Source organism: Motacilla alba, chromosome 12, assembly GCF_015832195.1.
Source record: "Motacilla alba alba isolate MOTALB_02 chromosome 12, Motacilla_alba_V1.0_pri, whole genome shotgun sequence".
NCBI classification, from domain to species: domain Eukaryota; kingdom Metazoa; phylum Chordata; class Aves; order Passeriformes; family Motacillidae; genus Motacilla; species Motacilla alba.
Window position 1 is genome coordinate 8,795,696 of NC_052027.1, and position 15,477 is coordinate 8,811,172.

Here is a 15,477-nt window from a genome sequence, read left to right on the forward strand (position 1 = left end):
GCTAAGAATCACCTGAACACAGAGTGGTCTTGGTGGAAGACATAAAATTTGATGGGAAATTTTTATATCAAAAGTTCACGACCTTTCTAGGAGATGATGAGCAGTGGAAGACCAAAATGAGGCAAAATACTGCAAGGCAAGCACTAGACAGATTGCACAGGGCAAAGAATTTGGTAATTTTATCATCAATTATAATGAAATAGGAAGACAAAACTAGAAAGGGCAATGAGAAACCAGGAAATGTCATTGGGGTGGGGAAGAGCAAGGAGGTGAGTAGCAAGCAATGAAAAAAATCAGATTTCTAAATATAAACCACATCCCGGTCCCTTGTTCCAGCTGTGGTCATTTCTCTTGCCCTTTAGACTTTTTGAAAAGCTGATACTGAGCTGTAACTTGAACAACCCCAAATCCTCCCTGCTAAAGGCAGCTGTATTCAGAATTATATTCTGTAGTGAGCTGGAGTAAAGGAGAGTTGCAATAGGCACCCTGCAGCTCCCCAGCCACCACGGCTCAGAGTGTGCACGGCGCCAGGAAAAACCCAGCAGGTGCAGGAGTGTTCCCTGAGTTATTTCCTATTCTCTGTCTGGCAGTAAAGACACAGCTACACGGGGTGGTAACTCTTAGCAGATGGTGACTTTTTAAAGTTGATTGCTGTATAAATGATACTCTCTGAGTTTGTTCGTTTTAATTCAGATTCTCAGTAGTGTGTTCAAATGTCAGAGAGCATCATATTTCTATCTTTTATTTCCTTTGTGAGCAGAAATCTTCTTTAAGAAGTCCAGGAATTACAGCTTGGGAGAGAAGACAGACTCCCTCGATGAAAGTGATCTACTTTACAAATGTTACAGAATACTATAAAAACAGGAGATGCAAAAAGCCCCACTGGCTTTGTTCTCAGTGGAGAGTTTGAATTTCTATTGCGCTTTTAAAGAGACATTTTGTCTGCACTGTAATGTTTTATTGGATCTATGAGGTCCATTAGCAGCACAAAAGCAGGATTTCCTTTGCTGGCAGCATGAGGAGGGTGGGGAGGGGGGGTGGAAGACATCTAATTAATTTACTACTGCAGGTAAATAAGAACAGGACAAGTGAATGAGAACCTTATTTCCCCCCCAGATGCCCTGCAGCCCCAAGCTGGGGTGGCCATGTGCCAGACCCCCTATCCTGCTCTGCTGTAACCAACCAGCAGCTCTGGCTGGCCCCATGTGCAGGATTGTCATGCACTCCTTCAAATATTTGCTTTTCAATGACACAGACGTACCAGAACTGGCTTCAAACAAACACCCCACCGACCCAGCCCTAAGGTCCACCACCTGATGATGTCAGTACTCTAAAAAAAAATGGAGGTGACAAATGGATGAAGCACCTGTGTGATTTGCACTACTGCAGACCCCCTGCCACCACAAGACACCCCCCTCCCCTGTCCCCAGCCTGGGAAAGATGCACCAGACCAGGTGCCACTGTGGCAAACTGGGGACATCCAAAGGGCTCTGGTACAGTCACTCATCTGCCCTCTGCACTTCACCTCCCCTCAGAGCCTGGGTCTCAGCCCATTTATTTATTGCACCTCATTGGCAAAAAAAGGAAAGACATCCCCTGGCCAGAGGGAAATGTCCCAATTAAAGAGCAAACGATGCAGTAAAACAGCAGAGCATTCTTGAGAGCCGTGGTAAAAGCGGCCACCTCTTGTCCTCAATTTATGCTGCTCCCATCACCCTGGGCATTATATTTGTGCTGACAAGGATCAGTTTAACCCCTGCCTGCAATCTAATAAAAAGCTGGCATGGTGCAAGCATGCATAATCTTTCTTCAGTGTCCTAGAATGGATGCAATAAAAAACTGCTGCTGCTGCTCGATGGTCACAGCCACTGACTGGAATAAATAACTCCCTGTCCAAAGCCAGCAGTGGGAAGGGCTTTGGACCAGAGGTTTTTCAGACCCCCATCCCTTTACAGAACTTTATAATCATGGGGTTGTTTAGGTCACAAAAAACCTCTTAAGATCATCAAGTCCAACTGTTCTGCCAGCACTGCCCAGTTCACCACTAAACCATGACCCATGAGCCACATCTACACATCTTTTAAATCCCTCCAGTGACTCATCCTCCTCCCTGGTCAGCCTGTTCCAATGCTTGACAACCCTTCTGCTGAAGAAATTGTTCCCAATATCCAATCTAGAACTCCCCTGGTGCAGCTTGAGTTCAGTTCCTCTTGTCCTGTCACTCATTACTTGGGAGGAGAGACCGACCCCCACAGTCACCACCACCCCTCAGCAAATACCAGGGGCAAAGCAAAAGGAAAGTCCCAAAGGCCTTGTGCCATCGACAAACAAGAGATTCTTCCCCCTCTCATCATTAATTGGCCAAGCCAGCACAGCAGAGCTGGCATTACGCTCTGCTACCCTTTGTAATGAAATCACTGCCTGGGCACAGGAAACAAATTCAACTATATGATACTAATAGGGTTAGAAATTTCCCATGCAAATATTAATAATTTATATCTACATGCCTTTTTTTTTTTTTTCAGTACTGCTTGCAGTCTGTAGCAAGGAAGTGCTGAGGTCTGCCAGCCTCTTGTCTGGGAAAGGTGCAGGTGTTACACAGCTGGAGACAGAGGCCTCCAGCACGATTTCACCAGGGGCTCAAATTAGCTTTTGGAAATCATGTCCCGGCCTATTTCAAAAAGGAGACAATGCTTATGCTTGCCTGGACCAAGCAGCAGGAGATGGATGTTGAACTTTGGTGTGCCCAGGCCCCTTCCCAAAGGCATCTTTGCAGCACCTGCACCAAGAGCAGGGCTGCTGATGTCCCTGCAGCAGCCCAGGGTGCAATGAGCCGTGGCCCAGCTGCCACACAACACACCAAGCAGCCACCTGAATCTTGAGGTAGCTGGCAGCAAAAGGAGCAACCTTTGGGCAGTGAAGTCAGAAGGATTTAGGGACTGAGGAGAGGGGAGAAGGGGAGGACATTTTATTTCAGAAGTAGGGATTTCTGTTGAATGTCCTTTTTTCAGCAGTAAAAGAAGTCTCTGGAAGGAAGGGCAGTGACTGGGAACCTGCAGGGTTGAAAGAGAAGCTAATTCCCACAGACAGGCATAATTGCTTCAATTCAGAATGGTAAAAATGTGAAATTAGGAATAATCAATGGCTGTTTATGATCTGTGTCTATACTGTGAATTCAGCTAATATGGAGTAATTACACCGCGCTAATTCCTGGTATTTGTCATCGTTCTTTTGCAGAGGAATCCTGCAAAACAATAAAAGCAGATTGGCTGTGCTGGGCCCGCAGACCAGGGGCTGAGCAGGGCTAGGATGCGCTGCACAACAGCACCCCCAGTAGCCGGCACAGCGATTATTCATCCCTGCCGGCCCCAGAGCACCTGCCTGCTCCCCTGGAACTGCCGCCTCGCCCTCCTGCCCGATATTGTTATATCAGCCCTCCTATACAACTTTGTCCTCCCGCAATTCCTCCCATCCGGCAGAAGGTAACTGTGCCGGATGCTCGGTCACCCGGGAAACCTCGGGGATGTGTCACCACCGCTGGCACGATTCTCTCTGGCCAGGGAACAGCGCTGGTCACTGACCTCTGCCGAAGCGCGGAGGAGAGGCGAGAGCAGGAGCGGGGTGGTTCAGCGCAGGGTGAACAATCCCCGCAGCAGCACAGGCGGGAGGTGCGGGCTGCAGGGACAGCCCTGGCCCTCCACAGCCCGGCATGTGGCACACGGGAGCTGCAGGTGTGTCTAACACAAGGCAAACACAGAAGGCACAGATCGTTTCTTTGAGAGGAGCTACATTTAACATCTGCAGTGGCTGGGCAGGAGCAATCTGAAAGCATACACCCACTGTGCTTATCAGTGGCCAAACCTTTCTTAAGAGAATTTGTCACCAGTTTGTCCCAGCGAGCTCACTCCTGAAAAGCAGCAGCTTTCCCTGGGCACTGCAGAGCCCAACGAGGGATCTCTGGGGGAAACCTCCTCCCAGTGCTGAACTTCCATATCCTGGGAGGGACAGTCCTGCAGCCACTTTCTTGGCACCAGGGTCCCAATGCTTCCCAGCACTCGCTGAGGGTCAGTGCACCCAGTGCTGACACATGGAGGGAGGAGGAGAGCAGCTCCTCACTCACCAGCTCACTCCTGCTGGTCTCCAGAGTGCTGATCACAGTGCAGTGAGTTTGCGCCAGTGATTATTCATTCCCCAGTCTGGCAGCTTTTTGATACCACATCTATTATTTTTTTTCTTAATTCCTCTTTTTCTGTCTCATGCAGAACCTCCTGGGGGAGCCTGAGAACAAGGCTTGATGCAATTTAATTGCACTGCACCAGTAAATTATTTGCTGAGTCAAAACTAAGCTGGTGCCCCACTCCCAGCACTTGACACATGCCCTAAAGTTAGGTGGGACAATTTTGCTGTGTGCCCCAGTGGACGGGCAAAACCTGGGATGGGCAAAACCACAAGATGCAGAGATGGGACATGAGGTCTCCCCACACCAGTGTGTGCCACAAGGAAAGCCCACAGCTCCCCATCCTTTCCTGTGGTTTTAGGCAAACATCTTGGATGAAATGTTCAGTTCCAGAGAGCTGAAGCATTTCACACAAGATTTCATTGTTGGAGGCCCGTGGCCCTGGTGATGGTTTTTGCTCACTTCTTCTGCAAGCAGCAGAAATGGCTCCATCTCCATGGAGGATTTGGCCTCAGGTCCCTTGAAACAGGAGGGAAGCTCACCATGGAACAGGGCTCCCCCAGGGTGTCACAGTCCCCGCGCCCTGGGCCTGCTCCTGCAGGGGCAGCAAGCAGGGGGACACGGCAGGGACGAGAGCTGTGGTGCTCCAGGGCTTGGGGCACTTTGTTATTGAGCTGAGCCAGTTATTGCCAGCAGCTAAACAAACTAATAGGAGGGATATTTCCCCAGAGAGCAAGAGGGTTTTTGATTTAGACTGTGCTGTTTAAGCTCAGACTCTCACCACAGCTAAAATTTCCTTCCGAGGGCAATAATTATCCCAACGCAGAGCCCAGGCATGTGTTTGCTTTTCTGCTCCCTGTATGGAAGGGTTTGGTTTAGAGGCTGTGATTTCCCGTGGTGCTCAGCACCTCCTGCACCTCTTGCCCAGCCCTGAGGACCAGAACTGGGGGAAAGCAAAGAAAAGCTCAGGGCACAGCTTTATACAGAGATCACCGTCAGGTATTAAACTAATTCTCAGGAAGCAGCATTGGTCCCACAGGGGCTCTGCTCCAGCCCTGTGCAAGCTGCAGTCCCAAAGGCAGCATTGTTGCTGCCAGCCCCACAACTCCTCCACTGGTTCTTGGATGAAAATTGCTTTAAAAGCTCTAAGAGAAGACATTTGGTTCTTCTAAGTGGTAGGAATGGGAAAGAAAAATGAAAGAAGGAATGGAAACACTTTTGTTCTCGGCTGCCAGGTAAATGAAGTGCAACTTTGAAAAAATAGAGAGCCCCTAGTGCTAACTTCAGGAGTGATTTCCTCCTTCAGAAGCATAATAAAAACAATGATAAATGATTAAAAAGAAAACAGCCTAAATCTATACCTTGAGTTAACTCAGGACTCCTTTTGAGTTCAGGACTATTGCTGGGTAAATAAATGCTTATTTGGAACAGGAGCCTCCAGCTTCCCGTAAATGACAGGCAGGGAAGCAGAACTCAGGGCCAGCCCACACAACGCGCAGCACAGCCGGGGGGAAATCCCGACAGATCAGGTTATTCTGGTTTTACCCCGCTTTGGGGAACACCACTGGTGGCTTCGTGCCCGCCTGTTCCCATTGCAGCACCCTGCCAGCCCAATGTGCAGCTTCAGCCCAAGAGCAGAAAGTCAGGCTGCTGCCCACCTGGGCGAGGCTTCCCAAAAGGCGAGGGCCGAAGGGAAGGAAAGCTCCAGAGGAAGCGCTCCCGGCCGCAGCAGCGAGCGCTGTCCGCCCGCGGGGGAGCCGCTCCCAGCGCTGCGGCCGCCGCGCCCCGCGGGCTGTGCCCGGCACGGGATAAGGCTCGGGGAGGTGCCACACAGGGCTGGGCAGGCCGGGCAGCTGGCCCGGCACATGGAGCTGCCGAGCACACGGAGCCGCAGCTTGCCGGGATGTCCCAGCGCCCGCGGAGAGGGACGGCGCGGCCGGGACACTGAGCGGTAACTGGGCTTGGCCCGCCCCGGCCGGGGAAACGGCTTCGGGAGCACGGCTGAAATAATGTGCTCCTGCAGAGCTTTTGCTGGGACTCGCCGGCACCTTAGGGGGTTGCCTGGGGAAGGTTTTAGCTGTTCCTCCTTCTCGTAGGAGAAGGGGAAGCCGCGGGCATCCTTTCCGTGGGGCACAGCTGGCTGCTGCCGTGGGCTGAGCTGAGCTCCCTGTGTCAGCGGGGACCGGTGACGGGCTGGAATCAGCTCTGTGGTCTGGGGGCCAGAGCATCATGGCCGTGGATGAATTTGCAGGGTGTTCACTCTGCAAAGCGTGGGGCTCGTCCAAGGTCAGGCTGCTGCTCAGGAAATCGTCTGTTTTCTCCTGCACTGCTGAAAGGGTTGGTGTCGGGACCAGGTCTTGCTGTTCACACAGCACCAGTAGGGACAGAATTACTTCCTTTAAAAAACTGATGGCATCATCTGGAATTTTGAGAAACCAGGCTAGATGGAAGGGTAGGAGGACACAAGGTACCAAGCACTTTCTGGTAGAAAGCAGCAAAACACCCCAGATAGCTGTGGGCTTGTGCCAGGGCCAGTTTTGCCATGAGATGCCCTCTCCAGCCATTTGGTGGATGCAGAAGCTGGCCAAGCATTTTTATGAGCAAGAAAATTTATAAGCTCTCTAGCATACAGCACCCTCATATTGATCAACTCAGCAAAGTTCAGTCAGACTGATTCCTTTTGAGACTGAAAATGGCACCGTGGCTTCCTCCATTCCCCTGTGGTGATAAACCCTGGGCACAGGGTGGATGTGCTCCCACCCTGCCAGTGCATCCTCTGCACCCCTGCATCCAGCTGTGCAGGAAAACCCTGGCTTGGGGGTGGGTGACTCAGTGGCTGTGGGCATCTGGCAGTCACCCTTTCGCATCCCCACTCTGCACCAAAATGGTTTTGTTCACAGTCAGGGACCTGTTGGGAGAGAGAGGGACATGTGGGGCTCAAAAGCAGGAAAAAAGAGGGGGGGAAAAGGGGGGGGGGGGGGGGGGGGGGAAAGGAAGAAGTTTGTGGGGAAGAGAAGTGAAGTTTTCCTGCAGCACTGAGGGAGAGCAGGAACACTGAGCTGGTGCATCCTGCAGGACTCCCCGGGAGAGCAGGGATGTGTCTGCTCCTCCAGCAGCAGTGGCTCAGCTCCGCCCAGCGGCACCTCAGGCCAGAGCAGCCTTGGGTGGAGCTTTTGCTTTACAACACCGTGAGCCGCTTTAGCAATGTTTGTCCAAGAACTTTCTTGTTCCTGGAATGTTTTTTTTAGCAAACAAGTTTGAGGCTTATTAGACAAATAACTCTGTTTAACACCTATCACAATTCCGTCCTTTCTCCCTCTCCTGCCAGCAGCTCTCTGGCAGATGCCAAGGCACAGGTGCCTTTTATTCTGGCACAAATTTAGAAAGAAAAAAAAATTATCAATGCAAACAATTAAAAAATAATATAATAGAAATCCTAGGACAGGGCCACTCTCTCCTAATGCAATCAGGTTCTAGGAATTTCAGCACCCAGGGACTCCACCCAATAAATTTTATCTGGGATTAAGGTGAAAGTAAATAGCCCAAAGAAATATATGACTTCCCTAAAGCACTGGCATTTATTGGTTTATTTTTCCATTTCTCTTCCTCTGCGATGAAATCAATATGTGCAAAGAATAAAAACCCAACTTTGGTGCAGGGGAGGACTGTGCAATGGCCCCAGTGAGGCCAATGTTCACTGTAGGATGGGGACCAACAGGGAAGGTTTTGCGAACCCGGCAGGGTTTTGCTCCACTCACTCTGTTCAAATCACACCCCAGGTCTAAATCCTCAGCAGATCCAGGCTCTGCTCAGGGCACTTGTGGGGAAGACAACAAGCTCCCAAGGCAAACCAATACCCATTTTGAAGTCTTCACAACTTGCCAAGGGGGATTGTGAGAACTGGCCCCATCTTCCAGCCCCATCATCAGATCAGGCACTGGGATGGGGAGCCAGAAATGGGAAGAGGGTTCCTGTCTTTATAGACTGCATGCTGAAAGGAGCAAAAGGCAAGAGCCTCGTGCTGCCCCTCCAGATCCAGCCACGGGCAATGTTTGTCCTCTAAAACCTTTAAACTCTCCTTTTTCAGATCTGTGACTCTTATACCAGCTCAGTGAAATGGGCTTGCTCATGCCATCTCTGACACAAGCTTTAAAATCCATTTCAGAGTAACTGTGCTGAGGGCTTGTGGCATCACAGACCCCCCTGCCACCTCCCGTGGGGACAGATTCCTGCTCACAGCCAGCCCTCCTCTGAGGGGAATAGCTGCAGAGAGAGGGGACATGCAGCCAGTGTGCTCAGCTGATACACTACCAGAAACACTTTGTCCCAGTACATGGGGGGACACAAATCCCTCCCGAGGCTTCCCCCAAAAGGCAGGTGGGCCAGTGTCCCATGGGAAGCTGGTAGCAGCTTTGGCACTGTCCTTGCTGCAGTGTCACAGCAGGAGCAGGGACAGCAGAGGGGTCTCACGGGGAGAAGTGCCAGGCTCCAGAAACCTCAGCTGAAACTGATGGGGCTGCCTAAAAACCCAGACAGGGATGCTGCAACCCACCCCTGCGTGTAGGGGAAGCCACAGGGAGCCTCCCCTCAGGGCACTGAGAGGGGACACAGCTCCATCCAGCCCAGGGCTGCTCCACAGCCAGGGTCAACCACACAGCCAGCCCTGGGAGGGGACCCACAGCAGGGCTGGGCAGGAGGAAAAGCTCTTCTCTCCTTCCTCATGACGCAGCAGCCTGAAATCAACATTCAGCCCAGCCCTGCTACAGCCTGCTGCTCCTATTTACCCTTCAAACAGGAAAAGCAGCTCTCAGCACAGCTCGCTGACAAATTTTCTGTCAAACATTACTGAAGGGCTGCTTTAGTTGGCATTAGGCTTGTGAACTCTCAGCACCCATCTCACAAGTGACAATTCACCGCAGGGCTCCAGCGTGGTTGCCAGCACAGAGGTTCAGCAGACTGCAGCCCCGAATTTCACAGGTAGGAGTGGCCCCAGCCCCTGGGGCAGCCCAGCGTGTGGGGTGGCAGTGCCTGTCCCATCGGTCAGGGTGGCAGTGGGACAGAGGGCAGAGGGCAGCAGGTGGATTCTCCAGGGTAGGAAACAGTTCATGCTCCAAATTACAACCATTCCCTGTCCACGGGGTGAAGACGCTCCAGGATTTGGCCAGGTGGAAATATTTCTGAGTTTAAGTCAGGTGTCCACAAAGCTGGCTGCTCTCCTCAGCACAGTGGTGCTGCCCTTCCTCCCTTCTCCTTTGGATTTTAAGGAAGACAAGCTTGTTCCCAGAGACCAGATCACAGCTTGTCCTCAGACAGCATTTTGCAGTGCCTAATATTTGAAATCCACCTTGCATCATACCAGAAGGAAATGTAGCACAGCTGCGATTGAAAGTGTCCTCATTGCTACCAGCAGAACAGAAAAGGCTGGTGCATGACCAAGAACAGGGCATGAACAAGGAGCACAAGGGGCAGCAGACAGGGGGAGGGTTCAGAGGCTCCAGAAGGAAGCGAGCTCGGGCAGTGCAGCCTGCTCCAGGACTTAATCAGGGTGGGACCTTCTGCGTGGTAAGAATTTGTATATCTTTGATGACGTCCTCACTATTGCAAATGTGACTGAACATAGCAATTATCTTCTCATCTAGAATCTGCCTGGCTGTGGTGGGTTACAGGCACTCTTTAAGGCATTGCCTTCTTTCCTCAGGGTGACCTGTGACTGTCAGTCCTTCCCAGCTGTGCTCTCTGCCCTCCACCATGCGGGTAACAAGTAAGGAGGGACACATTTACTTTTCTCTGTTTTTCTATGGTTCTTTATGCCTCGTTCTTATTTACATGATGCCTTCCAAGCCCAGCAACCCTGCCCTTCCCCTGCCAGGGACATGGGAAAGGGCCTTTCTACAAGCATCAGGTTTATACAAGATTTGTGTCGATTTCAGGCTGTTGTATTTTTCCCAGTGAAACCTTCTGTGACTGGGAAGAGATGGCTATTGAGACGTTCCTGGTTCCATAAGAGCCATTCAGCTGCAATAAAAGTACATTTTTCTGCTCTCTTTCCATGCAGGACTGGAACGTTTTGCTCTGATGAGCGCTGCTTTAAAGCCAAATGCCAATCACAGTTGTATCAGCAGCTGCTCGGCTGTAGCTAGTGACTAATTGGGGGATAGCAGCCTTCCCAGCACTGGGAACATAAGAAATATTTGGATTTACACAGCTTTCTGAGTAATTATCAGATTTACTTTAACACAGAGAGAAATATGAATAGTGCCTCCCAGCAGAGCACTAATGCCCATCTGAGCATCACCACATACTCTGGAGATGGTAATTAAGAGATCAGAATCCATTTGGAGGGTGAGGGATTGTTAGCTGCCTTTCCACACCGTGCAGGCACTGGCTGTCACCCTGTGCCTGGTGACCTGGGGACAGACGGATCGAATCCCAGTAAAGCAGGGGGATGATCCAATGCCTGCCCCGCGCTGCAGCTGCTGTTCTCACCCTGCCCCTCTCCACACCCAGGTGTGATCCGGGCCGTGGTGCTGCTCCTCACGCTGCTGGGCACGTGGCTCCTCATGCAGACCTACTTCCAGCACAGCTGGAAAGCCATCAGCCTGCGCAGCTGGCTCGGTGAGGCTCCAGAGGGATCCAGAGGGAAGGGTGGGAGAGGTTCCATGGCGAGCCAGCCCCCAGAGCTGGGTGTAGCTGCCCTGAGCTCTGCTATTTGCAGTCTCTGGCCCAGCCTTTAGCCACCAGCTCCGACCGCCAGGGCAGGGAGGGGACAGTGGGGTGTGGTGGGAAGCTGCGCTGGGGTGGTGGGCCCAGGGATGCCTGCAACCATGGGAAGCAGTTTTGGAGAGCTGGTGCCTAAACAGCTGCTCCTGGCTTGGGGAAGAGCCAGCAGCTCTCCAGGGTGTCTAATCCTCCTGCTTGATACCCACAGGTGCCTCGAGGAAGCCCAGCAGTGAGTATCGCTCTCGACTTCATCACACAGCTCACTCCAGGGTTCAGGGGGGTGGGGGAAGTCTGGGATCCCCTTCAAGAGCCCCTTCCCTGAGGCAAAAATCCCCCTCTCCCAAACACGGGGGATTTTGTTGCTGCACACAGCAGTGGGGTTTTGGCAAGCCCCTGCCTTGGCCAAGAAAGGGGAGACTCTGGGCAGAAAAGCCCCCGGGGTCTTGCCTTGGACACCAGCTCCGAATGCTCCTGGCGCAGCGCGTGTCACCCCTAGAGCAGCACCCGGCCTTGGCACCATACACCTCAAACAAGAAGCTGGTCCCAGCCCCAGGACAAGCCTCCTTCATGGAATAAATTGGTCCTGGTGTTGCCCCCTTACTGGGCCACTGTGTCCCGGTCCAGCCCCCTGAGCCCCTCAGGGACACAGCCAGTGTCTGCCCGTGGGGACAGAGCCATGACCTTCAGCTCCACTCCTCCCTCACAGGTGAGAAGCTGCCCCGGCACAAGTGCGGGAACCAGAAGAGCTGCCCCCAGAATTATTTTGCCTTCAAGATCATCAGTGGTGCTGCAAATGTGGTGGGACCCTCGATCTGCCTTGAAGACTTGGTGTAAGCAGCATATGGCAGGGACAAGGCAGCCGTGCCTGGCCTGGCCTTCAAGAGGGCAAGTTTGGCCTCTGCCAATCACATCAATGGCCATCACAGTGTATTTGTGGTGAAAAAAAACTTAAATAGAATTTTTGCTACCACATCTGGTTATTTTGCCATCTACAGCCACTTCAACCCACCACAGTTTCACTGGCATCAGCATCTCCAGGGCATCCTTGCACTCACTGGTGCTCTCTGCTTTCCTTTCCAGCCTCATGAGCAGCGTGAAAAACAACATTGGCAGAGGCCTGAACATTGCACTGGTGAATGGTGAGTCAGACAGGCACTGTGACCCCTTCTCCCTACTGCCAGGGGTTTTTCCTTCCTTCCCCAGGAAAGCACAGGCCACTGAAAACCCCGTCCCAGGCACTGTGGCTGAGCCAAAAGCACACCATCTGGTGTTGCACTTGGGAGCACAGCCAAAATGATGGTTGCCAGCACTGCCAGTGAGAAGGGAGCAAACGCACCTGGGTCATGCACAGCCAGCTCCACAAACTCCTCCAAGCAACACAGTCACCACTGCAGCAGTCACAACACACTGAGGGAAGAGCAAAGCATTTTGCTCATGGCCAGGCAAGGCCCAGAGCCACCCCAGTGCAAACTCACTCTGCTCTGTGTTCAATTTTAACCTTTCAGGAACAACTGGGAAGCTCCTGAAAACCGATGCCTTCGACATGTACTCTGGAGGTAAGCACAGTCACCCTGCTCCTTGGTGGCTCCCAGCCAGGGCTCACACCAGCACTGCTGGCTACTTCAGCTGCTTCTCTGTCATGTATTTAATGACAAAGTCAGGTGGGCTTTGACCAGACTTTCCAGTCTGGGTGGTAAAAGCCCAGCTTTCCCTGAGGCCAACAAGCCTGGACTCCTCACAATGCTCCACATCCAAGATTGGCTTATCGCTCCTTTTACAGGCATGTAATAGCCTGGAAAACATGATTTCACTAACCTGAATACACCAAGGCACTTTCTGAGATCAGGTAGTTACACTAATCCTGGTACTTGGCAACCTGTAACTCAGTTTTTGCGTGCTGGTGGCTGAGCAGCTTCTCATTCCCCTGCCTTTCAGGATAAATGAGGGAACTCAGGGAGACAGGGCCCCCTCAATCACTCCTTGGGTTTGCAGCCTACTCTCGGTAACTCCGGTTTTAAGGAGAAGCACCAATGTAATGAGATTGCCAGCCAAGGTTGTGAGTGAGAGGCACGGGGAAGAAGGCAGCAGTCAGCTCATGTGCCACTAGATGGGGCATTGGATTCAAGCATCCCACAGATGCGGGATGAGGAGTAATTCCCCCAGTACAGCCAGAGAGGCACCATGGCAGGGAAGGAGGCTCTGTGGCCAGGCAGGTTCATTTCATTTCTTGTGTTGGGAGGTAAATTCACACAACTGGATTTCAGAGTTAACAAGCAAAGCTTAGGAGGAATTTCCACCCTGCAGTTGTTCCAAAAGGAGGACATCAGTCCTGTGCACTGCAGGAGAGCCCAGGTGGGAACACAGGATGGGGAATGCATCATTTGGGAGCCCACCTTTCCCCCAAATCCTGGCTAGCACCAGCACAGTCAGGTTATTTCCCACATACCCAGATGAGGCTCCCCCAGCTACCCTGCAGAAGTACCTACTAAATCCCTTTTTCCTCTCCCTAATGCTCTTCTCTCCCAGATGTTACCAAGCTGCAGACCTTCCTCCAAGGGATCAAGCATGGCACCCTTGTGCTGACAGCAAGCTACGATGACGCTGCCACAAAGTGAGTTTGCCCATGGAAGCAACACCAGGCTCCCCAAAAACACACAGCTGGGGGGGGCTGGACATGCTGCTGCCACCAACAGAGAGGGTGAAAGAGGGGACACCCAGCTGGCACCACAGTGACACCCTCTTACTCTCTTTCAGGATGAATGACAAAGTACGGGCGTTTTTCACAGAGCTGGGCAGCAGCCACGTGGGCAAGCTGGGCTTCCGGGACAACTGGGTCTTCTTGGGAGCAAAAGGGCTGATGAACAAGAGCCCCTTTGAAAAGGTACCCAGCCCTCCCCTGCCATGAGCTCTGCAGGCTCCATCCTCTTCATGGCACCTCCCCAGCTACATCTCATCCACCTGTCTGCAGAGGACAAGGACCAGTGGCCTTATCCCCCACGCCAAACCCAGCTGCAGCTTTTGCCACCTTGCAAACTTGCACTGTTCCAGCCTCCTCATTCATCTTCTCTCTTTTTTTCCTGCAGCACATTAAAAATGATAAAGAGACAAATAAATACGAGGGCTGGCCTGAGCTGTTGGAGATGGAGGGCTGTGCCCCCAGGAAGATGGACTAGCACCAAACCAGCCTGCCATGGAGGGCAGCCTCACCAGTCACACAGGGACACCAGCCCCATCGGGGGGACTGCAGCCTCTTCACTGCCAGGTCACAGAGTCCAGCAGCTGCTGTCTGCTCTCAGGAACTGGCTGTTTCACAGCAGGAACTGTGCAGGGCTTGGAGAAGAGCTGTACAAGTGCCTGCAGAGCTGAGCAGACGCGTGGCCAGGCTGCAGCCAAGCCATCCTCATCTGTGGGTCAACTGTGGGTATTTTATTTTTCTATCTTTTAACTAAAAACTTTGTAGAAGTTTTTGTAAATTTCTTAAATGAGATTTCTGATTACAAAGCACTACCTTCTCCCTTCCATTTTCAAGCATAATCAACACCTTCCCCCACAGGCAGAGCATGCCAGGTCCTGTGCCAGCAGTCACCCATCCCACAGCCCTGCACACAGGAGCTCCCCCTCCCCACATGGCACAGGGTAAAGTCATCCCTGGGGATGCTCAGACTTTGGTGGTCCCCCCTTGGAGTTCTTGCCAATGTCCTGCAGTCTCCTACAGCCACAGTAAGGCCAGAAGTCCACAGGGATAGCATGCAGCAATCAAGGTTAATATTTGCAGACCAAAGTACCATTCCTGGGTGTTACTGGTTTAAACCCAGAAGAGTAAAGAAAACTAAGACTGTGTATAAAACAGAAGGAACTTTGAAGGTTCAAAATATTCCCAAAAACAAGATAAAAAACAAAGATTAAATGTTGATGCCAAAAAATTGATATATTTTGATTTAATAGTAAGAGAGGCAAAGAGAAAGAAAGGGAAAAGTTAGAAAATACTAAGGTTACTTTTAAAAGCACAGGATAGCTCACCACCTCACTGTGCTACCTGGGTTGCTGCTGAGACAGGGTGGGGGGAGTGGAGCAGGTTTTGCACTGTTTTATCTGCTGTTTGAAGAGTCTTACCTGCCCTCCCCTGATCTCGGGAGCAGTGTGGCTGGGATGCAGCTGCCCATCCTCGGGATGCAGGAGCCCTGCCCGGCCTCTGCAGCCGACCCTTGCTCGTGGTGCTCCCTCCCTGCCACGGGACACAGGAGCAGGGCAGGGGTTCTGCAACTCCCTCCTGACTTCAGTCCAGGGCTGTAGGATCCTTGGGAGTTCTCTCCAAGCAGCCAGTGGCAGCTCCCGGAGGCTCAGGGTGTCCCACAGCAGGCAGTGGTGGTGGAGGTGGGGGAAAAGCAAAGGTCAGGGATTCTGCCTCTCGCTTTCCCCTCCACATTCTGCACCAGTTTTGCCTCCCTTTTTACCGGCTTCAAGGCAGGCTACTCACAGTCCATCCCACACACAGTTTTCAGGTGTTCAAAAGTGATTATGATAAGCAGACATAATGACAGAGCACTTTCTGGAGCCATTCTCTTATTATCAGGTTCTTA

The 15,477-nt window shown here is 52.0% G+C and overlaps 1 protein-coding gene across 2 annotated transcripts; it reads left to right on the forward strand.

Annotated features, from left to right (window-relative positions):
• Positions 1-5,733: 5,733 nt before the first annotated feature.
• On the forward strand, positions 5,734-15,149 carry FAM3D (FAM3 metabolism regulating signaling molecule D). 2 transcript variants are annotated; one of them, XM_038148705.1, is made up of 11 exons: positions 5,734-6,128; positions 9,097-9,154; positions 9,876-9,938; positions 10,685-10,792; positions 11,106-11,126; positions 11,604-11,727; positions 11,978-12,036; positions 12,403-12,453; positions 13,424-13,508; positions 13,652-13,778; positions 13,981-15,148. In XM_038148705.1, exons 3-11 carry the CDS (start codon positions 9,926-9,928, stop codon positions 14,068-14,070), a joined length of 678 nt encoding a protein of 225 aa, XP_038004633.1. In that variant the 5' UTR covers positions 5,734-6,128; positions 9,097-9,154; positions 9,876-9,925; the 3' UTR covers positions 14,071-15,148. The 2 variants fall into 2 exon arrangements, with proteins under 2 accessions (XP_038004633.1, XP_038004634.1); XM_038148706.1 differs by lacking the exon at positions 5,734-6,128 and adding an exon at positions 6,158-6,514 and having other exon boundaries at positions 13,981-15,149.
• Positions 15,150-15,477: the final 328 nt, after the last annotated feature.

What these genes read in the sequence shown, in the direction of transcription:
- FAM3D (XM_038148705.1), top strand. An exon ending in GAACATTGCACTGGTGAATG is followed by an intron (nt 12,037 to 12,402) that starts GTGAGTCAGACA and finishes TTAACCTTTCAG; the next exon opens with GAACAACTGGGAAGCTCCTG. An exon ending in TACGATGACGCTGCCACAAA is followed by an intron (nt 13,509 to 13,651) that starts GTGAGTTTGCCC and finishes ACTCTCTTTCAG; the next exon opens with GATGAATGACAAAGTACGGG.